The 24,902-nt window shown below is 37.0% G+C and overlaps 1 protein-coding gene across 5 annotated transcripts; it reads left to right on the top strand.

The window, feature by feature from the left end:
- Positions 1 to 7,465: 7,465 nt before the first annotated feature.
- LOC121731090 (kinesin-like protein KIF18A) lies at positions 7,466 to 23,075 on the top strand. Of its 5 annotated transcripts, none has more exons than XM_042120423.1 (9): positions 7,466 to 8,161; positions 8,820 to 9,038; positions 10,450 to 10,655; positions 11,142 to 11,419; positions 12,014 to 12,192; positions 16,692 to 17,577; positions 20,039 to 20,146; positions 21,624 to 21,764; positions 22,782 to 22,878. In XM_042120423.1, exons 1-8 carry the CDS (start codon positions 7,604 to 7,606, stop codon positions 21,728 to 21,730), a joined length of 2,541 nt encoding a protein of 846 aa, XP_041976357.1. In that variant the 5' UTR covers positions 7,466 to 7,603; the 3' UTR covers positions 21,731 to 21,764; positions 22,782 to 22,878. The 5 variants fall into 5 exon arrangements, with proteins under 5 accessions (XP_041976357.1, XP_041976359.1, XP_041976358.1 ...); XM_042120425.1 differs by having other exon boundaries at positions 12,014 to 12,195; positions 21,669 to 21,764; XM_042120424.1 differs by having other exon boundaries at positions 12,014 to 12,195; positions 21,657 to 21,764.
- Positions 23,076 to 24,902: the final 1,827 nt, after the last annotated feature.

The following is a 24,902-nucleotide window of genomic DNA, read 5'->3' as shown; positions in this document are numbered from 1 at the left end:
ACAGACAGACAGACAGACACACTTTCGCATTTATAATATTAGTATGGACATTAGTATGGATTAGATAGCTCTTAGTGAGTAGGTTAAAAAGTTATATGGCGCCCAGCCCCTAGCAACTGAACTTTTTGAAATAATGTACAGTCAACGTACAAGGCCGGCGTTACCGACGTAGATTTTGTCGTCTAGGTGGTAAGATTTATTTGCACTTAGAAAGGTTACGAATGTCTTGTCTTAGATAGTACACCTTAGATTTACGCTCACAGTAGTATTTTTACCCCTTCCTCATACTGCTTACAGCTCACCCTCGGACGGCGGAGCAGGTAACGATGACAGAACAGAAAATATAAATATAAGATAAGTGTGTGTACAGACATAAGACTGTATAAGTGTATAAGTTGTATTAAGAACTTAAATCCCTTAACTTAAAATCAGGGACAAGAGCATTATTTACTTTGAGTCCCGGAAAAGGACATAGGATACTTTTTATCCCGGAAAAATGCACGGTTCCCGCGCGATAAACGATTTTTGTCGCAACGAATCTAGTCATTAATATGTGCATTCGTGGCGAATTGCAGCTTTGTAGGTCCTATAAGCTCTGAGAAAAACCGCGGACAGACAGACGGACGGACGGATAGACGGACAGACGGATGGACGGACGGACAGACCGAAACTATAATATAAGGGTTCCTTGTTGACTACGGAACCCCTTAAAATAATCATACTATATTGTAACGTAACACTTTAAAATATAGCATGATTATTTTCTAATGTAGCAGTATGAAATGTATGAGCGCCGATGTCACTTTTAACATGGATTTACTCAAAAAGTACAACGAATCTTGACAAGCGCCCTATTAGTCATTAATGTACATGGGTATACCTTCCTAAAAATATACAATCCATTCCTGTTGAGCCCAATACCAGAGCCTATACATTTTTGCCCATCATCATTAGTCCACAAACAATAGCCTATGAGCCTTCACGTGGTCTACTTCTTAACTGTGCCAAATAACAGAAAATTGCTGCTCTAGTAGTTCGTGAGATAAGCCCTTTCTAATAATTTCCCCCGTTTTTCCATAATTTCCTCTATTTCTTCGCTCCTTTTAGTCGTAGCGTGATAATATATAGCCTATAGCCTTTTTCGATAAATGGGCTATCTAACACTGAAAGAATTTTTCAAATCGGACCAGTAGTTCCTGAGATTAGCGCGTTCAAAATATGAGCCCTGTCAAATAATTTCTCCCCGTTTTTTTCACATTTTCCTCTATTTATTCGCTCCTATTAGTCTTAGCGTGATAAAATATAGCCTATACCCTTTCTCGATAAATGGGCTATCTAACACTGAAATAATTTTTCAAATCGGACCAGTAGTTCCTGAAATTAGCGCGTTCAAACTAACAAACAAACTGCAAACTCTTTTATTTGGTCATCGCACAGTAGGTCCTTTGTTAAATCGAAATTTATATAAGAACTGATCATATTAATGTTGACATTGTTGTCCTGTATTTGTTTTCTATACATATACGACATCCTGGAGAAAAAACGTTCTGCTCCCCGTGTATTATATTTCTTTACTTTTAGATGGTATAGCAGTTTGGGAAAACATCAACATGTTTCTTTTCATAAATTTAAAATTAGCCAAAAAATTTCACTGTAAGAGGTGTAAGAGGTGGAAGACTCTGTCTTAGACTGCAGTAAGTAAGATTTTAAATGAATGTACTCATTCACTAAATGTTCGTCTACGGCATTTGGATAATGCGCCAACCTTACGATCGGCTTTTTTTTAAATCTAGATAATTTTTATTATTGACAATATCGTCTATTGGTTTCAGTTCGGTTGGGGGCCCTCTGTATTCGCGGGGCCCTGGGCTGCAGCCCATTTAGTCTTATAGTAGATCCGCCCCTGTGTGGCAGTTCCATATCTCGCACACAATACCTTTCGCGCACGTGAATTTCAAACTTCGAATAGACCACTTCACTCTCGTCAGTGCAAACACTTGACAAGTTTGTCAATTAGTAGTTTGGCTATGAATTAGTGTCAGGTGGCAAAACTGAAATGCATATCTGCTTTGTCAACGCAAACTTTAGTTCCCGAAACCAGTTTTAGTTTGCGAGTATTATAACTGAAGTCTTACTCGTGCAATTGTATTAGATATATAATAGGAAAATTATACGGAAATAGGCAGATGGCGGACCAATTTAATTTGTTTGTGTTATGTCAAACCCAGCCAACTGGTCAACAGATCACGACTCCTACATAAATTGACAGAACTCGACCAAATGACGTGGGTTCGCCATCTGCCATGAATCAATTTCTCCAAATCACAGTGATCACATTCATTATTTTATTACAAAACTAGATGACCCGGTAAACTTCGTACTTTACACCAACCGCCTTTGTGTTCATGTGTCCTTGTTGATTATATAATATTTATGTTTGTACTAAGTACAACTTTTTGAACGCAATAAAGTATATTCTGTCTATCCCTAGACTTCGACGAATATTTTAAGACTAAAATTAGTCAAATCGGTTCAGCCGTTCTCGAATTTGTCTTCAATTTAAGAATGTAAATCAGTGATCATAACATTTCAATTTTCAATCGAAACTTTCGAAATTGAACACGATACAACCAAGGAGTTATTTAACTGGAGGAAACTCCAAGTACTGATGGATCCAAGCTCGAATTTCGTCGTTAATCGCCTCTGATTCAGCGTCTCGATTGGAACCGAGTTGCAGATTCGAAACTCGATTAAATGTTAGTGAATCGAGTATTTGCGATGTATCCGAGTAATTAATTTTGAGTGATTTGCTTTCGAGTTTTTTTTTTGCTTTCTAATGATATTGAGTTGGTTAAGTTTATTGGTTTCAGATTTTATAGCTTTCCAAGTAAATACTTAGTAATTCAAAGGTCAAGTATTAGAAGTATCTCCAAGTACCTACTGGCAGTAATTAATAACTATGAACTTATTGGGTAAGTACCTATAATTTTGCTACATAAGGCAGATAGGTAAAGCCACGCCTGATTATTATAATATTATGAATTATCACCTTATAAAAAAGCATATGGTACTTAATATGCTTTTAATATAATAGTTATAAGCCTTTTAGGTGGGAATAAGCTCTCTTCTTGAAGAACGACGTATTCCCTCTTAACAGGCCGGCAACGCACCTGCGACTCTTTTGATATTGGGAGTGTCGAGAGGTCGAGGGTAGTTGCTTTCTATCAAGCGAACCGTTTGCTCGTTTGCCATACTGTCATACTATGAAAACTCACGAGATTAGTCAGACTTATTAATTTGACTCCAAGTTTGGGACTCGTCTCTTTGAACTATATTAAGAATAATACAATTAATCTAGAAGGAAGTTTAACGCATTGTAAATATTCATATCTGAGATCACAGATTAGTTATATGTAAGGTAGTATCTGAGATTTGTATATCTGTTGAGGAGCAGAGTACATGTTCCACCCAGTTCATACAGCCGGCATTACCATATAAATTGTTTTGAATCCGGCGTCTACATCCCGTTAAATTATTTCACGAACTTCTCAAATTTACATGGTAATTGCTAAAACTCAAGATTTGTTGTCGAGCTCTCGATTGTACGGTTAATTGTGGGGTTAGTGAGTCGGGAATCGATTATAGCTTCAATTATGACGTAATAAGCACCCGGTGTCAAGTTATTAGTCATTGGTAGATTAGCTATTATGACGGCGCGTTATTCGTCATCGTCAGGGATTTGACGGTGACACCTTATTGGTATTTATCAAGTAGTTATCGTAAAAGTGGACCGCCCTCTCCAGTTTCGCTAAGCAATCTTAAAATTTAAGGCAGTGGATCTAGGGAATGCAAATCTCGCGAGATTAGGGCTCAAGCGAGATCCCGCGAGTTTATGAATACAATACCGCGAGATCTCGCCAATTTCGAGATCTGGCGAGATTAGCAGTTTGGTGGGTTTTTTTGCAAATAATCACAATATTTGAATAAATTACGAAAAAAAAGTACTAAATATTATAAGAATTATAAGATTAACATTCATTTTCACGATTTTTTTCAATAGAATTTTATGCATCAAACATTGTTTGATATATCTGTCTATAATTTTTAAGTAGTAAACTTTGACATACGTATCTACTATCTATCAAATAGCAAATGAAAGAAACAGCCAGTCTTCTCTTCTAATGCGCTTTTATATATTTTTGGACGTGGCGGTAATAACATGGACGTCCGCGGTAAAACGATAACATAGGGAAAGTAAAATGTATGAAAATATATTATGAAGACGCTTTTAAATTTCCGTCGACGATAACTTTTTAACGTGCATGTTAGAGGACATCACAACGTTTACACTTCTGAACCGCACAAAACGTCCCGGGTGGTGCGTAAAATCAAAAGGGCATTTAACGTACACCCAACGTTTTATCGTGGAAGCCGGCGTCCACGATAACGTGACGTCTAGAATTATAAAAGCGCACTATCAAACACAAATATTTTAGTAATAAAATAGTTCTTTTTTAACTAACAAAACAACGAAAAGTCAAAATTCAGGACCTATTTGAGAATCACAGTGCACAGCTGCTTAGGCCAGCTCCTCTTTGTTTTGACTCCGTGATTGCAACTCCGTTCGTGTCAGTCCGCGCTTCAAATAAGACGTTTTTAAGCTCAAGTGAAATCTCGTCAAACTCGCGAGATCTCGCCTTTTTTTCGTCCGAGATCAATCTCGCTAAAAAAGGCCGAGATCTCGTGAGAACGAGATCTCGCGAGAACGAGATTGCATTCCCTAAGTGGAACGTGCTTAATAATAATTTATTTTTAACGTAAACGACAGAAGAATATAATACTGTCAGGCATGGGCGTATATAAGTGGGGTGTCCTGGGGGTCCGGACCCCCCCCCCATTACTATCCATCTTGTCCAATTTCGACAATAATATACATATGTACCTCGTCGATTAAAATCGGTGCGGTACATGTATAAAAATATTTTTGGTTACCAAAACATGTTGTCTATTTGCTGCTGCGGAACCCTTCATGGGCGATTCCAACTCGCACTTGGCCGCTTTTTTACGTTATGGACCCCCTATCAAAGCTATATATACGCCCGTGCTGTCAGGTGATGCTGACATAGGCATTTAAATCTGCTTTTCATGGAGCAAGTAGCAAAATATATTATATACAGTAAAATAAGGTACACAAAAATTTAAATTTGGGTTTCCGGTGGTAGAGCAATATTGTATTATTAGCTCTGTAGTAGAGCTGTTGGATGAATTCGATTCTAGAGTTCATTTCATCAATTTTTTCATTCATTTCATCAATTCATCTATCGTTGGCCCTCCTCGATGTGCGATGTCGTTCTCGATATTTTACTGCCAAAACCGTGCATTTTTCCATTCTAAGTTATATCGCTTTATACGATATTTTCATGGGCTTAAGTGTAATGAGGTAGCAGCTTCGTGTGGGTAGCAGACACGTTCGCTCTATACTCCACTCGGGCTAACTTGTCGCTAGCGGTAATAGACTCCCTGTCAAAAACTTGTCATTTTCGATATAAACCGTATTCCATATAAAGCGATTGACAATGAACTGTCAGATATTGTTTATTGTGGTTTTATATGGAAAATGACAACTTTTTGACAGGGAGTCAACGACCGCTAGCGACAAGCTAGCCCGAGTGGAGTATAGTTTTCAAGAGTGAAAAACTTCTTAGGATTTAAGAGTTGGTTAGAAAGTTAATTGCTGACCTCTTGCAGATTTTAGGCTATATCCTTCCACATATTACTAAATAATAGTTGGCCTTTAACTTTAAACTGGGGTAAACTTAGTTAATTATTGACTAAACATGCTATCTCTTTCGTTCAGCGTTCTACGTACCTATTTATGAAAGAGAAGGCATGATATTTTAAACGCTCAACATTAAAAATAAAATACTTAACAAACAATGATCTAAGCCGAGTCACCAAAGCGGGGGATTTGAAAAGAATCCTAATTTCAATGCTTTCTCGTGAAGTACAATTATTTCGGCGCTAAGTGTTCCTACCGCTGGGCAATTTAGAAGCTGACAATACAAATTAAGAAGCCCAAGCGGAAGGTTGGAATGCTTGTTACGTGTACAATTAAAAATAATGAGCCCGATGTAATGGACGGCTGTCGAGCAAATGTTTCACTGGAACATTCGCCGCGATTTGTTCGCTCCCGTCTACATTATGTTTAACATTATCATCACCTTGGTCCGACCTCTAGTTTATGTTAGCATGAACTCGATCTTAGTTCGATTGAGCTGGGGCTCGATTTTCATAGGTACTTCAAAATATAATTTCCTTAACGTGTTTGGTCAAGGAAGGCTCTGTGGACGATACTGAATTCGCCTTATTTATTTGACTAAGTAGGTACTACTTTTACTAATATTTTATAAGGTCGAGAAGTGGTACATCGGATCTGTTGTCGACTGTACATAACATCCACATTAAATTATACGGAACACACTCAGCTCATTGAAGTTTTAGTGATAGTCGACGCCTGAATGCTAAAGCTCTCGTTATGTCCAGATAGGATCGACGCGGAAATTAAGGGGAAATTGTATTTGTTTCTTATACAAGTCGAAATAGGGTTCTTAACGTGAGCATAATGAATAAACAAACTGTAATATTTTATTTGTTTCATGAGTTCACGGTTAGTTGTGTTTCTGGCTGATTCTCGAACTTTGGCAGTTTGACATGATTGTCTTAACCTTCTGAGGTCTTTACTTATAACCGTTGTCGAACATTGCAAGTATGCATTACGCCTGCTCATTATGCAGAATTTTTAATATTTGCTTGATTATGTATTATAGGTATATATTAATATAAGTATTTTCAACTTTATAAAATAAAACAAGTTGGATCATTGATAGGAGATAGGAGCGCTGCTGCTAAAGGAGAAGTGAGAACTGTCAAACACATGTAAAAAATGACGTTTTTCTATGATAGAAGCGTTTAGTTCCTTTTCTCGCCACGTTCAAATAAAGCCTCGTCGAACTGTACGAAAGAGTGACGTTGTGTTTTTGTATTATTTTCCTAAAATAGTGTTATTTCGGTTTTTAATGTGTAATGTTGGTAGAATAACCATTAAATATTCGATGTCGTGCACAAGTGTCGGTAAGTGATTGTGTCATTTTGTGTTCCCTGATCCCTCCAAAACTCCATCGAAAGTTTTAGTAAAGGGTGGTAGACTTTACTAAAACAACTTACTTGACTCGTTGACTTTACTGACTTCTTTTTTAGACTTTTACTAGACTTTCGACTTGACGATCATCTGGAAAAACGACTTTAAATTTTGAAAACTTTTCACGAAAAAAATTTTTTTCCCGCCATATTTTACTTGACACTGGCCATGGTTAAAAAGCTGAGTGCCATATTATAAAAAAAAAGTTTTGTTTGACGCGTTGTCGTCAAATTCAAATATAAATTTTGTAACGGCCAATACGAAAACGACTAGTGATCTGCGGATATTTTTAAAGTTTATAATATTACTTTACAAAAAGAGTTAATTAATAAAAGAAGTCGTGACTGTGTTGTGGAAATATCGTTTAAATACTTTTACAGTTTAATGTCGTGACATTTGAGCGTTATGGTGAAAGTAGAAAAGAGGCCGCCTTTAGGCGGCAATAAAGCCCTGCCAAGCAGTACTAATGCTCCTTCTAAACAAGGATCGACACAGAAGATGGCAGCCCACGTAAAAGTAGTGGTAAGGGTCCGCCCTATAAATCAAAAGGAGATCGAGCATAACAACAGGATTGTTGTCGAAGTTGTTGACGACAAAATGCTGGTGTTCGATCCGAAGGAGGAGAGTAGACCGTTCTTTTACCATGGCGTCAAACAGCCGTCTAAAAACACTCTGAGACGCGGCAACAAGGACTTGAGGTTTGTTTTCGATCATGTCTGTGGTCAAAACGCTAGTAATGCCGATGTATTCGAAACTACCACCAAGGATATAATCGCTTCTCTGATGGAGGGATACAACTGTTCTGTGTTTGTGTACGGCGCGACAGGGGCAGGGAAGACATTTACCATGATTGGGAACATAGAGAATCCCGGCATTACGTACTTGACTATGGAGCATCTATTTTATACCATCAGTTCCTTTGAAAAGGAGAGAGAATTTGATATAGCTGTGTCATATATTGAAGTAAGTGCGTAATATATCAATAATGTAGTGGGCTAAATAGCTTTATAACTATCCAATGAATTGTCTACCATACTAGCTGACATCAGCAGTGCATTAACCTGTCGATCGTGGGAAAACAAGACACAATAGAATATATTCTATTGTGTCTCGTTCGCCAGTGAGCGTATGGGGCTTGATGAATTAATAAATAGGCATTTCTATTTATTGATATAGTTCTTGCAATCTACGAGTGCGCGGCGCCCTTAGTTGTGTGAGTGACCATATCTATACACGTGTACATGGCTCGCTCGCTACTGACTGCTCCGTCAGTTACGCACACTAACGAAAATGTCTATTCGTATTTCCAACTACAAATAAAGGCTACGCGCGCTCGTAGATTGCAAGAACTATACTTTTGATGGCACTATTTTTCTTTTCTATTGGTTGAGAATTAAAATCTTGCTAGAAGTTACTTACACAATGTTTATTTCGAAACAAATTTTTGAAATACTCACCAAATAGCTTAAAGCAGTAAGACCACCAATTTGCGCTCTTCCTAAAAATGTTGTATGTAATGTATTTTTCCTTTTTTGATGTGCAAATAGAGTTTATTATTATTATTAAATCTTAAATATTACCAAATGTATGTGATAGATAATGTGTATAATCTTGTATTTAGGTATACAATGAAAATGTGTATGATCTACTAAATCCGTCAAGCACACCGCTGCAGCTGCGAGAGGATTCAAATTATGGAGTTATGGTGGCTGGACTGACCCTCAACAACATTAAGACGGCAAGGGAACTACTGAATATGCTTGAAAACGGAAATAAAAGAAGAACTCAGCATCCGACTGATGCAAATGCGGAAAGTTCAAGAAGCCATGCAGTTTTCCAGGTGACAATGCTGTTTAGCAAAAAATTTCTTAAGCAGTTCACACACGGCAGCTATAATGTAAAGATGTACATTAGAGCATGATTAATGATGTAACATCTCACTACTACTTTACTTAAAAAATTTCAGAAGACCACACATGACAGCTATAATATAATAAGCTATAATTCCAGGATGGAAACTTTATTATACTGCTTTATACTTATATATCCTACTATCCTACTAATATTCCTACTTTCCTACTAATATTATTAAGGCGAAAGTTTGTTTGGATGTATGGATGTGTGGATGTATGGATGTTTGTTACTCTTTCACGCAAAAACTACTGAACGGATTTTAATGAAACTTTACAATAATATAGCTTATACATCAGAATAACACATAGGCTACAATTTTAACCGACTTTCAAAATGGGGGAGGTGTTATGTTTGTTTTCTTATGTTCAACGATTACTCCGCCGTTTGTTAACCAATTTTCAAAATTTTTCTTTTGGTATATACGGTATCATCCCAATTTGGTATTATATTCACAAAAGTGGTGATCTGATGAAGGATCCATAAGTAATCGAGAGAACTCCTCAAACTTTATAGGGAAACATGTGGTGACTTCGGTTTTGTGAGAAGTATTCTAAGCATATGCTACCAACAAGTAAGATTTTGCACCGAGGTATACCTGGTATTCCGTGGTTCGGAAGGTGCTGAGAGCGAGAGAGAGAAAAAGCTGAGATTCTTTATAAATACAAGTTTGGGAGTTTCGGCGTTGTTTTAAGAACGGAAAGCATATGCTACTATGCAAATTATATTCATCATCATCATCATCACTACCATATTATACCATGCATCGTCCCATGGTTATAAACCTGAAGAGTATGTTTGCTTAAACGCGTTAATCTCAGAAACTATAGGTCCGATTTAAAAACTTATTTCAGTGTTAGATAGCTCATTTATCGAGTAAGGCTATACATTATCACGCTAAGACTAATACGACAGAAGAAATTCAGGAAAATGTAAGAAAAACGGGGGAAATATTAGAAATTATGAACTACTAGAGCAATTTTTATGGCAATATTTGGCACATATAGATAGAGTAGAAACATCCAAGTTTAGGGAGTAGGGACATAAGCTATTTTTTATGGGAAAATGTATGGTTTCCGTAAAATTCCTAATTTATGCGGGCGAAGCCGCGCGGGACATCTAGTATATACTAGTATAATATAACTATAACTTTGTTACCCGATTGCTTTTGCAAGTGGACCATTTTTTTCTGGGAAGAATCTTAAAATAAATAAATTGGATTACTGTAATATTGAGAATTGAAAACATAACAGTTTAGTTACAAGAATGAGCTTCTGGGCTTTGTCTGCCATCCTTAATCACATATTTGCATACACAGTTAAGAGCTTATTATTTTTTAGGTATATGTAAAAATGAGATACAAGACCAGCAGTCAGGTGCGTATCGTAAAGCTCTCAATGATTGACTTGGCGGGAAGTGAACGAGCATCAGCTACAGGTTGTGTCGGTGAGCGGTTCAAAGAGGGCGCTAACATCAACAAGAGTCTTCTGTCCCTTGGGAACTGCATCAATAAACTGGCTGAAGGAAGCACATTTATTCCATACAGGTACGTTTATAGACTAGATGACACCCGCAAAACCTTTCTGCCAAAAGTTGTTTATTGCGTGGGTACCTTACATTTTTCTGGGATAAAAAGTATCCTATGTTTAGTTTTTAAGTATGGAGGCACTCTTGAGTCTCAGAAAAGGACATAGACACTCTGTCGCATTTATATTGGTATAGATAGATATTAGATAATAGTTAATAAGAAAGACTTAAAGTTTTTACCAAACTGCTGAGCTGGATATTACCTGACTAAATTACGTAGGTAATCTGCTTATAAATCAGTTTTTTAACCGACTTCCAAAAAGGAGGAGGTTATATGTTCGGCTGTAGTTTTTTTTTATAATATTGAAGAGATAAACTTAAAACAAAAGTGTCATTTGTTTTCCATTTTAAAAGCATTAAGCTGTAGTAAATGAAAACATTTTGTTTTCAAACTGTATACATAATTTCATTTTAAGAAGTTGGATAACAATAATAATTATTACAGGGATTCAAAATTAACGCGCCTATTGAAAGACAGTCTCGGTGGTAATTGCAAAACAGTGATGATAGCTAACGTATCACCATCCGCACTGAGCTACGAAGACACATACAACACACTGAAATATGCCACAAGAGCAAATAAGATACAGATGACTATAAAGAAGAATATTGTTGACGGCAACATGAGGTTGTCTCAATATGTTAAGACTATTGAGGAGTTACAGAAGAAAATTAAAGAGCTTGAAGCAGCATCGTGCCTGCCTGATGCTGCTAAAGAAAAAGGTTTATATATTTTTATTTTACATTACGTAAAGCACTTTTAGATCCACATCCTTTCTATCTCTGTTAGCTGTTAGTTTCAAGACTTTTCGCAGACAAAAGGGCCGTGTACGGCCCCGTCGCGTACCCGACGGGGCCGTACACGGACCTGGTAGGCACACCCATACTCAGATCCCCGTCATCACCAGTCACCCCATCTATCACCATTCGTATTTTCCTGCCGCTCAAATAATTCTTAAACCACATACTGGTCGGCCCACATATATACCACATTCATCCATGTATTAATATATGTATTATGATCAAGTGTGTCAAAAGCTTTTGATGAAAAGGACTATGACTTACTCTCTTAACTAATAGCACATAGATTAAGAAAAGACCCAAGAAAACCAAGAATCTTTTCAGAGTTATTTTACCCCAAAAATTTTAATACAAAACAAACCTTAGGTGGTTTGTTTTCTAAAATATTCCTTATTACCTCGATCGTGGGAATCGCAGACACAATAAATTTTCAATTGTTATGCGACAGCCGGGTGCCTCTTGGGGATTGATGGGTTAAAAAACTTCAATTATACTACTAAAATATTTTCCCCGTAGCCAAAGCAACATGGAGGAAACGCATAGTAGACGAGGAGAGGGGGCTCTGTGAGGTGGAGAATCGTGTTCTGGCGCTGATGACACAGCAGCGAGTGTTGGCTCTCCGACACCGACTCCGGACGAGGGCTCACGAGCGAGTAGCTGACCTGGCCCATCGGTCGTCTGCTGAGGCTATACAACAAGTAAGTTTAACTAATATGTGCTGTCAGAAAAATTGATTTATAAGAAGACCCACGTCATTTGGTCGAATTATGTCAATTCAATGTTAATTGTAATGTGTCGGCTGGGTTTGACACAACACAACCAAATTACATAGGTGATAGGTCCGCCATCTGCCTATGAATCAACTTCTCTGATAGTACTATCAGATAAATTGATTTATAGGCAGACCTATGTTAGTTATATCAAGTCATTTTATAAAATAAGCATGTAATTTTTCGACCAAATTACGTAGGTCAGTCATCTGCCTATGAATCAATTCCTCCATGGCATTTAATGACAATACTAGACCGAATTATATTTGGCTAAGGGCCTGTTTCACCACTTCCTGATAAAGTGCCTAAAGGACTGCGCCCATTGAGACGGGCCGTGCCGGGGCTCAGCGTGCCGAGGCTCATCGCAAAAATGCGCCTCCATACAATTTGTATTGAAGCGGATGCGCGTATCGCAAACTGTGTCGGGGCGCAGCGGATTTCCGTCAATGCGACAAGGCCCGGCAAGGCCCGACAAACTCGCTGCGCCCCGGCAGTGCACAGTGTGATAAAAACCTCGATTTTGTTTCACCGCGTTTTTCTTTCAAAATACTATAGTTGATAGCTATATAAACATTAGAGTAAAACTCCGAGATCGATATTCTTTGTAGTTATTTTTTTAAAGAGTGTCAAAGTTGGCGTTTTTCCGGGTCAAAAATTTGCATAAAAATTAATTAAAAAAAAACTAATCAAGTAACATTAATTTTGTATATACCAATTGAACAAGCACTTAATACTTTACTTTTTCTCCGAATTTGGTTAACCTACTGTGATCAAGTAGGGAGATATTTATTTATTTAGTAATTTTAGTTTTTTATTTTAAATTTCGCGATTAGATCGAATTAGAAAAAGTTTTAAGCATGAAATGATAGTGTGAGTAATCCTTTATCAATGTTATCAAAAATCACACTCTAATAACCTCTGTGTCAGAAGTTATATCGTATTTAAATTTTTTTTAATAAAAATTCGGATTTTTTGTACCTAAGGTTGTCACTAAAGGTCTCTTGTTTGATTTATCCGGTTGATACGCAAATTCGCAATCGATATCCTATACAAAAAATATTGTTACGTGCTAGGGTTCGAGGATTTGGAGAGAAAGACCTGGTGACTCTCTTGAAGACTTTATTAACACTGCACTAAACACTAGGTCACAACACTTAGCACTAAGTCCAAACACAAATCACTGGGTCCAATCACTAAGCACTATCACTGTCCTAGGTCGTAGCTAAGTCGCAGGTTTCACTGGTTCACTCACTATTGATCACTTGTTGTCACTCGGAAATCGCTCAGATTGAACTAACTTGCCGGGCCTGCCTGCGGCTCTTTTTATATGGCGAGACGAATTCCAGAAATTTCCCGATTCACGTAAACAAGTAAACAACCGTGGGAAATTTCTAGGAGGCTCGGGCATGTACTACAATAAAACTGCCGTCCTTGCGATAAGTGCAGTAAGTTGAATTTAATTTAGACCTTATGGACTCAGTCATAAGGTCTAAATTCAAACACGCTAACAAATAAAGGGTAAACACGTAAACAAACATTGGACCTTCCTAGAAGGTTCGAGTATGTACTTGCGCACCACGTGTCCGTATACCATGTACCGTAACACTATCAGGATCACGTTTAGGTAGGTCTAATAATAAAAAATCTAAAAAGTGAAAAAATATGACGTAAATTAATGATTTAATATGCTCAAACAGTATCTAATCAGTAATCACCTTCTGATGTAGTCGGGGAAAATAAAATATCAACTTTAGTGACAACCCTAGGTACGAGGGCTGCTATTTATGTATCCGGAATTAAAAAAAGAAACAAACATATATCATTTAATATGGTTTTATTGCTTTTCAAAATATTCGCCGCGATGATCGACACACTTTTGCATACGCTGGAACCAATTTTCATAGCACTTTTTCCATTCTGATTGAGGTATCTCCAAAACGTGCATTTTGAACGCATCAACAGCCTCTTCGCGGCTCGAAAAACGTTGACCACGTAATTTGTTCTTCGCGTATGGAAATAAAAAGAAATCGTTAGGTGCCAAATCAGGGCTGTACGGCGGATGACCAGTCAATTCGATCTTTTGACCCTCCAAAAACTGAGTTGTTTCAGCTGAGGTGTGACAGCTAGCATTGTCGTGATGTAATATGATTCTGCGTTGTCGGTTGTCCTTTCTTATTTCTTCAAAGACTTCTGGTAAACAAATGGTCGTATACCATTCAGAATTAACCGTTTTACGATTCTCTAATGGCACTGTAGCCACATGTCCATTAATTCCAAAAAACAGGCGACCATTTGCTTCAAAGTACGTTTTGCACGAGTAACTTTTGTTGGTTTCGGCTCATCTTGGAACAGCCACACCGTTGACTGTTGTTTAGTTTCGGGGTCATATGCATAGATCCAAGATTCATCACCTGTGTAGATATTATAAACGGCTTTTGACGTACCACGGTTGTATTTTTTTATCATTTTTTGCACCAATCGACACGAGCCCGTTTTTGATCGATTGTCAAGTTGTGCGGAATCCAACGCGAACATATTTTTTTTACAGCCAAATGTTCGTGTAATATCTTATGTATGCTCGTCATACTTATGCCTAAGGACGCCTCTATCTCGCGATATGTAACATGACGATCACGCATTATTAGTTCCCGCACAGCATCTATATTTTGTGGGACAACAGCTGTTTTTGGGCGACCTTCTTTATTTTCATCCGTGAGCATAGACCGCCCACGATTAAACTCACTGTACCAGTGATAAACAGTGGTTTTTGATGGTGCTTCATCTCCAAAAGTTGCGGTGAGGTGAATAAAGCACTGTTGTTGATTTAGCCCACGCCGAAAATCGTAGTAAATCATTGCACGAAAATGTTCACGCGTTAAATTCATGGCAAATGAAGACACGCAATTTTCAAAATGACGCCACAATGGAAAAATAATTGACAGTCACATGAAACAAAATGTATTCTTCAACCAAAGAGTTCTATTTTCAAATGTTGTAATTACTTTTTAAATATTGTTCTTGTAAGTGGCCAGTTCCGGATACATAAATAGCAGCCCTCGTATAAAAAATCCGAATTTTTATAAAAAAAAAAAAATTGAATTGGATATTACTTCTGACACAGAGGTTATTAGAGTGTGATTTTTGATAACATTGATAAAGGATTACTCACACTATCATTTCATGCTTAAAACTTTTTCTAATTCGATCTAATCGCGAAATAAAAAATAAAAAATAAAATTACTAAATAAATAAATATCTGCCTACTTGATCACAGTAGGTTAACCAAATTCGGAGAAAAAGTCAAGTATTAAGTGCTTGTTTAATTGGTATAAACAAAGTTAATGTTACTTGATTAGTTTTTTTTTTTATTAATTTTTATGCAAATTTTTTACCCAGAAAAACGCCAACTTTGACACTCTTTAAAAAAATAACTACAAAGAATATCGATCTCGGAGTTTTACTCTAATGTTTATATAGCTATCAACTATAGTATTTTGAAAGAAAAACGTTGTGAAACAAAATCGAGGTTTTTATCACACTGTGCAGTGTGACCACAGTCCACACTTCACATAAATTTCCACTTTTTGGTAGATTATTCACGACTTTTTTTAACAGATTCCCCATACTTGATCTGTCAAGTTAATTGGTTGATAGCCTTATCAGGAAGTGGTGAAAGTGTCCCTTAGTGTCAGGCAATCTGAATATTTTCTAAAAATTATTTATTATTCTAAAAATTGATATTTTAGAATACTCTTTTAAGTCGAGTCCACAATGATGCCTACTATCTGTTACAACACTTTCACACTTACAAATAAGTCGAAACCACATTTTATAATTGGAACGAAGTTCCTTATGGCACGTTCGGTGTTGCGAAAGGAGGCTAGTCAGAATGATACTTGACCTCGACACTTTTTTATTAGTACCTCTATAGTAGGGGCAGAGGGCGTTGATAGTAATCTTGTGCGTCAAGTGTCAACTAGATGGCGTTTTTGAGAAAAAACAGCGACGCGTTGTTAGTATTCCTGGGCGTCAATAGATAGCGTTTTTTATATATTTTTTTGAGTATACAGTGTGTAACAAAAATAAGTGATAACACTTTAGGGTGTGTACGTGTTCCTTGTAGAGAGTTCACTGTGAAAGTAGCAGCGCTGAAAGACGAAAATAAAAATTCACTTTTGTATGGGCAAGGGCCCGAGCGTCACGAGTTTCCCCATACAAAAGTGAAAAAGAAATTTGGTCTTTCAGCGCTGCTACTTTCACAGTGAACTCTACAAGGAACACATACACACCCTAAAGTATTATCACTTATTTTTGTTACATCCTGTATATGTATGTACTTACACAAGTTTTTTGAACATAAGAAATAACTTCGTTCCATTTGGGTGTCCCTTGACACGTCTCAAGTTTTTATTTTATTTGTACAGGTATGCACAGAGGAAATTCCCCGTCAAGAACGCGCAGTTGAGAACTACGTGAAACAATCAGTAATATTGGACACAAAGATTTCTACCAGTTGGAAGAAATGGAACGAGCTACATAGAAAACTGAGTGTCATGTGCAACGAAGCGGCATCGGAGTGTCCAGATCTAGCAGATTTCGTCAAAGTCATTCAAGTCCAAAGCGACGTACGACGTCTGAAAGCGCTGAACGAACTAAGACTGAAACTGTTGAACATCGAAGACGAAGAGATTACTGCTGTAATGGAGTACACAAGTGAAATGCCCACTATGCTCAAAAAACTGTACCTGACTCTCAAAGGATATGACAAAGTTCCGCCAGCGTTGACGGAGGAGTATTTGGAAATCATGAGAAAAGCCAAAGCGGCACGGGGGATTACCTGGTCAGATAAGGAGAAAGAAAATTGTGATTCACTCTACAAATTTATATCGACTTTGGACTTGGACCATCCCACATTGACAATGGACTATGACAGGAGACAAGACATTAACGTGACGATCGATCTTGACAGTGACGATTTGGAATCGGAGAATATTGAACCAGTTTTGGCGAAGAAACGAAAGGGGACGCCGATAAAACTAGTCAATAACGACACTATAATCATCAATGACTCCCTCGAGAGCTTAGACACAACGAGAAACATTACTTCGGCGAAAAAACTCAAAAGGGAAGACGATAGAATGATGGGAGTCGAAAACTGTGGACCGATAGATCCCAAGGATTTGAATTCCACCTTTGTACTACCGGGTGCCATGAAAATGAAGAAGATTAAAGTAGAAGTGCCACCCCTGAAGAGAGGACTCGCGGATAGGACGAATATTCCACCGAGAACTCTTAATTTTGACAACAAAGGTACAATTTGTTTTATGTTTTTGGGCCATACCTTCCGAAAATGCATCAAAAAGGAGGCATTCATAAAATTTCTCCTTTATGAATGCCTTCTTTGTGACTGCATTCAGTTTGATTTCATTTTGAGCTGAAACTGAGCAAAAAATAAAACTCAATCGAATTCATGTGCATTGTGTTATCAATTTATCATACACATATACTTATCTTTAAATGTAATATGTCATAACTCATAATATTTAAGTTTTTAGCATTTTTGCCGCATACTGCCACTAACATTTAGGCTGCGTTTCCACTGAAGCGGAGCGGAGCTTAGCGGTGCCGAATTGACCAATCACCATGCTCGAAATCTTCGCTGTCATTCCGCTGGAATAGCACGATTGGTCAATTCGGCTCCGCTCTGCTTCAGTGGAAACGCAGCCTAAGTTACAATTCAAAATGAATTGTTGAAAATGTGACGTGTTAAAAATGCACTCCTCAGTTTTGAAAAAATTAAAGTGTATAATAATTAGTGTCCGACCGAAGCTTCGGCTTCGGCGGCCGAAGCCTTCGGCCAAAAAAACCACCGTCGGCGAAACCTTCGGCTTCGGCCTAAGACCCGGCCGAAGCCGAAGCTTTGCCGAAGGTCCGAGCAACCGTCGAAATTGAACGAAAAACTGAGTGAGTCGTGAGAGAGCGACAGACCGATCGTGTATGCGGAGGCCACTGGGAGTCACTGTCAAATACAATAAACAAACACTAACTTCTTAATAAATCATTTAATTTTTTATTAAGAAGTTAGTGTTTGTTTATTTAATTTTTTAGTCTAGTTTCGGTCTATTCGAGTAAAACAAAGACTGATTGATTGGTCTAATTATTGTTATTTTTACAATAGTACAGTCGATAAAGTAGTTGAATTCGTGAGCGGGAACTCATTCAACAGATTTCTGCTGGAACTTATTCAGGGTGCTTAGGAACAAAACATACTAAAAGTCCTTAAGTCTAAGAGGTGAGCAGGAGTGAGGGGAGGGTGACAAAAGTATAAATTTTTGTTTTTTTTTGGCTAAAATACGATGCGTAGTAGCAAAAATGTTCTACAATGAAAAAAAAACTTATTAAATTCTCTATAATTTTGATTCTACACACAAATTTTCCGAATTCTCATCCTTTTTCGAAATACACGCTCAGAAAAAGTGAAAATAAAAAGTGTTTTATTTTTAAATATTCCTTTCTAATTCTGTTTGAATAGTAGCTTTACCGCTTCTATGCTTCGTTCAGTAAGTGAGAGGCCTGTAAGCACATCCCCTCATCCCCTCATTACACCCCTTAACGCGGCAACGCACCAGTAGCACCCCTGGTGTTGCAGACGACGCAAGGCATTACGGTGACCAGCTTCCATCAGTTGGAACATACACTAACTGTTAGCCTGCTTAGTTAAATTTATAAAAAAACATTCGGGAATGGGCTGACCCCTCAAGAGTGGGGGTGGAAAATGTAGGTAATTTCTTGACGCCAAGGACAATAGGCGACTTACCAGCGCCTGAGGCTTCACTAAAACAATAATATATTTTGTCACTGTACCAGGGATTGTAACAGCGGCTAATGTAGATGCCTGAGAGCAATTCTGAAACTTCCAGCGCGTTAAAAAAACGGATGAGAATTTCGAAAAACTATATAGAATCATAGTTATAGAGAATTGAATAAGCTTTTATTTCGTTATAGAACTTTATTGCCACAACGCATCGTTTTCATACTAGCCAAAAACTAAAAATTGAGATTTGTCACCCTCCCTTCCCTCCGGCTCACCTCCTAGACGTCAGGACTTTTAGTATGTTTTGTCCCGAAGCATCCTGAATTAGTACCAGTAGAAATCGCTTAGGTTCCCGCTCACGCACTCAACGACTACAAATAATTAATAAATAAATCACAAAATCACAAGCTTTTATTACTATCTCTTAATCAACTTCTATATGAAACAGTCAATATAGAGGTAAACCAATATTGTCAATATTGAAGTTTTAAAATAATTTTAATATTCATTGTAGCTTATAGAAAATTTTGAACAAAATTAATTACTGAGAGTCGAGATTAAGATTATAAACCTTCGGCTTCGGCTTCGGCCGAAGGTTGTGGCGATTGCCGATTAATCGGCTTCGGCTTCGGCCAAAAATAGACCTTCGGTCGGACACTAATAATAATACACTTTAATTTTTTCAAAACTGAAAGCATTTTAACACGCTTTTATAAGCTTGGGCTGTATGTAGCGGAATCTTTAAGCACGATTTTTACCTATCTCCAGTAGTCTAATTCAAAACTTAGCATACGTATGAAGAGCCAATGACAATAACTTGTAACATTAAAAAAAAAGACTTAATTTGAATAGTTACTACAAAAATAATAATAAAAAATGTTTTTCTAAGTTTTTTTTTAAATATTATTTTCTCGCCAGTTGTCTATGATGGCATGTAACAAATGTATGTATTTTCAGCTAAAATCGTGAAGCCGGTAGCCCGAGCGGTGCCGTTTAAACGCACCGGGGCGGCCTTCGGCTCGAGTGTGCCGAGAGACGGTGCGCCACTGCCCCGTAATATACAAGGTGAATATAACATTATATTGACTAGGTAGTACTGGTGGTAGGTACTATCAGAGAAATTGATTCACAGACAGATGGGGGACCAACCATAAATATACCTAGCGGAATAGAAAAACAAAGGCCTGAGCAAGAGAGATGTCACTATCAGTAACACTGCGTGGTAAAAAGAGACGTGTGATACATGACAGCAGAACTCTTTTTTTGACCTCTAGTCGGCACTTATCGGCACGTTGACAATTTAATCTCATAGAATTCATATTCAATCATGCTTGTGTAAGTGTATACGTACACATATTTTTACACACAGATGTAAACCAATTTATGTTTCGTTTGACAGCTCGAGATTGTTGCTCTATTCCGCTAGGTATATTAACTTTATGGGACCAACGTATTTTGGTCGCGTTATATCAAACCCAGTTGACAGATGACGATTAACATTATGTTGACTTAATCCAAACAAATGACTTAGGTCCGTCAACTGCCTATGAATCAATCAATTTCTTTGATGGTACATAAATTATCATGATTCATGATGTTATTGACTTGGTAGGGGTATAAAAAAGAGAGACATCAATGGAATAGCTAGCTTTTAATTATTATTTGTGAATTTGAGAAATTTACTTCTCTTCAAGCTTGAGTCTTTTGTCTTATCAAAATATGTAATTAGTATTTTTGACAAACATTTTTAATTGGTGTTGGTGTTGTGTGATGTGTCGTATATTATGTTGTGTTTTGTCTCTGGTGTGCACATTTTCTATTTTAATTACATAACTATAGCGCATGTATTTAGGGGACGTCCATTGATAACGTGATGTGTTCTAGGAGAGAAGGGGATCAAGCTTAATCTTCTCAAATCTCACTTAGGGGAGAGTGGTGGTTAGGGTCGTAGTAAAAATAGTAATTTAATAATAATTTTATTTATTTTTCGCTACATAATATTAAAAGACAGAAAGTAGGTACATAATTATAGACACAAAGTAGTATGATTATAATTGTAGATAAAGTAGTATAATTGTAGACACAAATAGCTCAACAAATGGCACATTATCGGTAGGTTTCATGTGGGAGACTGGTGCCTAAACTGGGCGTGAGCCTGTATTTCAGGACACCAGGCCTCTATCCCAGACTAAGAAGCTCTACAAAAAGAATGATTATGTTTAGAAGTAGATGTTCCAGTTTTAGATTACATAAGAAAAAAAAAATATTTTTTTTATACAAGTAAATATCACGTAAAATTTAAATATCACATATTTCTAAAACCGAATCAACGAACTGTGAAGTCCTGAATGAGTCAATGTTTAATCTTACAATAATTTATTTTTTACCATCCTCCTAACCGTGTCAGGGCTTGTTTTTTTTGCATAATTTTAAATAATTTTCTTTTTTGCCTTTATTTTTTCTTACAATATTATAGCCTTACGAAATGTTAATGTTTAACCCAACTAACATTGTGTTCGTCTTGATGTTAACCGACTAACAGACGCGCAGAAAGTCGCGGCAACTGAGCGGTCAGTCGGTTTTAAAGCGATGCGCGCGCGCGAGCGACTCCAGGCGCACCCCTACACGCGGCCGGCGGCGCGGCGGTGACGTCACTCCGTGTCATTCCTGCTGACGTCATTAAGTAAGAAATTGGTCCAAAACTACGAATAATAAAAACTAACGAAGACTGGCTGTGTCAAAAATTTTGTCCGCGAATCTACAAAATGTAACCCGAATATAGTCCGTCAAGAAAGTGAAGAAATTAAAAAGTGGCATTATCTTAGTGTCATCCCTTTTTTCTTAGATTGATTTGAAAGGGATGACACTACGATGTTGCCACTTTTTAATTTCTTCACTTTCTTGACAGACTATACATGCATACTTTATACATGTATTCGGTACACAATTTTGTTTTTATACAAGTGGCAATTTTTGTCAATGGCTTTATTTCCTAAATTTGAATGTTAGTGTCATATTTTAGTAAGCGAAAAAAACCAAATTCAAAACAGTTGAAGTATGCGAGTTACGTTTTTATTATTTGTAGGTCCAAAATAAAGAAAAATCGAACACGGGAATCGATTTTTTTCATTCGTTCCCGTGTCTTTAAATTAGTATTAAACTACCGTCTGTCAACATATTTTCAACACCCTTATTTCTCTCCGGCCGGAGAGATACTTGGGTGTCCAGTTCTCAATGGCGTTTTGATTGAACTAATGATCGCATGCTGTCTGACGTGCGAGCTAGAGAGTCTGCGAAATTACATTTGAGGCTTCAGACTCGGGCTCCAGGAATCTGTCCGGCCCAACAGAAAAAAGAGCGCTGAAAATGAAGTGGCTGGCGGACTAATATTGAGTTGAAAGTCACAGAGCAATTGTAAAACTTAACTCTATTATATTCTGAGTAATTAAGCTGTTTCAACACTTTGATTTTGTCCTAATAATATAGTCTAAGGTTAGATTTTTGAATTTTGAATATTTCAGGCGGGTTCGAATCCCATGGTGGATCATAGCCATTTTTAGAGATTTTTAACCTAATAAAATTTTATATCTAAATTGAATCTAAAATTATATATGTACTTTTTTGGCAACATTGGTTCATCCGATCTTTAACACGGGAAGATCGTGTCATCCAAAATATTTATTTAAATGTGTTATCCTAGGTCAGTTCTACGTGAGGAAATAACACTACAACCTGCGTGACAACTGACGATACTTGGGCCAGGCCCAAAGCAACAAATTCATCGCGTAAAGACGTCAGCGTTCGCGTCATTCCTGCGATGATTTATGACGTCAGAGCGTCATCCTCGTCATTCCTGCAATGCTTGATGACGTCACGTGACCGGTAGTAACGTCATAACTGTGTTGAATTTTCTACTTTTACATGAGTAGCTTTGATGAGCTTTAAGTCATGACATGAGTGTGGAGGTAAGGTCAAAAGATGAATAAAAAATCCTTTAATAGAATAGAATAGAATAGAATACGTTTATTTTTTCCAACACACAACATATACAGAATAGAAAATAAAAAGTAAAAAGGACTTAAGCTATGTACAATTATAATTATAGGTATATGTTATGTGATGTCAAAAATTGGCCCCATAATAATAATGTATGTTCAATTTGAAACTGATTGAAGTCTTTGGTTAAATATTAATTATAATTATTTCAATAAACCTACGTATTATTAAACGCCGAGAAGAAGATATAATTATTTGAAAAGTTTTTCTTCTATGTCTGCATTGCTTATGTTGTTTTTCTGTATATATGAAATATTGTCTGACAAAAGTATGAATATGGTATAATTATTTCCATGGGCCAACCGATAATGACGCTGCAGTGTAGTAATAATTCTTTAATAAGGCTCCATTGTCTAGAGAAACAGCTAAACAGTTTGAGCCTATTATAAAATAAGTTATATTATGTACAGCTATCAGAAGAATTGATTCATGTAGATTATAGATTGATAGGTAGATGATAAGACCTTCGCAATTTAACCCGACCGAATAACGTAGGTCCGGTATGAAAATATTTTTTAATTAGAATAGGCATGATGACAATTTTTTTATGGTAACTAATCGCCCTTTCCGAAATAGAAACATCTGTGAAAGAATTACTATGTTAGCTAAAAAAACTTTCAAAGATAGAACGATTAAAAAATATCATAAAATAGACCTGCCCGAAATGCTCCATACAAACTGCTACTCGATTATGACATCGCCGTAGAGTAGCTTGTAAGCATCACGGGAGAACTTTGTTCGATAGCTATATTAATTATTGCGTTTATGAAAGTGGTTTCATAACAAAAGTTGCTTTAAATTACACAAGTTATCGAATGGTATCCAAATATTAAGATTTAAAAAAAATTACTAAGTACTATCCATAATCCAACTTTGAAGGTGCACAACAAAACAAAATACATAAGTTATGAAGCTGAAATTTTACAAGTGCTTATTTTTATCGTTATATCTTTATTTTCTTAAAAAAATCGGCTAATCTTTGACCTTGTCAACATCCCTATTGTCTCCAAAATTTGCTAGAAAATACGAATCCACTCTTTCGATAACATCTACCAAACTTCTTATTTTAAACACTTGCACTATATGTTAATTTCTTATGATTTCTATAAGAAAGGAACATAAAATGTGAGTCGTGTTTTTTTTCTGTAGACTGTGAAGATTATTAAAATATTCGTTAATGATTACTTGACGTGGGTCGTGGCTGCGGGTCGGAGGTCGTGGTCGCGGGTCGCAGTCGCCAAAATCAAAAGGCCTCAAGAATCAAAGTTTGATATGGTTTAAAAGTACGCACCCTTGTTTGAGTTGGCCCATTTGTTGGAATAGTTGAAAACTTTAAGTTCTACATTGCGGGTCCACACTTTCTTACCTATGCGGGCTTAAGGCTTATTACACACTTTCGGCTTAACAAACCACACAACGTATTTTAATCCTCTTAAGATGGAAACGCTAACACTGTTTTTCCATACAAACGTATTCCCCAATTTACTCCCCGGACAATGCGTCTAGACAAATGATTTTATATACAATATTGGGTACCGGTTAAAGCTCGATTTTTTCTAAATTTACTAATAAATAAAAAAATATGACCCTTCAAAAATCGCAAAAAATGAATGCCCCGTACCCAGCCAATCCACCGACCATAAAACTAATTTGAAAGATCTTTATGATAACATAAAAACGTAGAGGCATAGACTCACTCTTCCTGAAGATATTTAAAATAATAATAATTAGATAGGCTCTATGTTGAAGGAGGAATCAGAGGACT

This window comes from Aricia agestis, chromosome 10 (assembly GCF_905147365.1).
Source record: "Aricia agestis chromosome 10, ilAriAges1.1, whole genome shotgun sequence".
In the NCBI taxonomy this organism is placed as follows: Eukaryota; Metazoa; Arthropoda; class Insecta; order Lepidoptera; family Lycaenidae; genus Aricia; species Aricia agestis.
The sequence above is the reverse complement of the archived record's forward strand: the minus strand, read 5'-3'. Positions and strand labels throughout refer to the sequence as shown.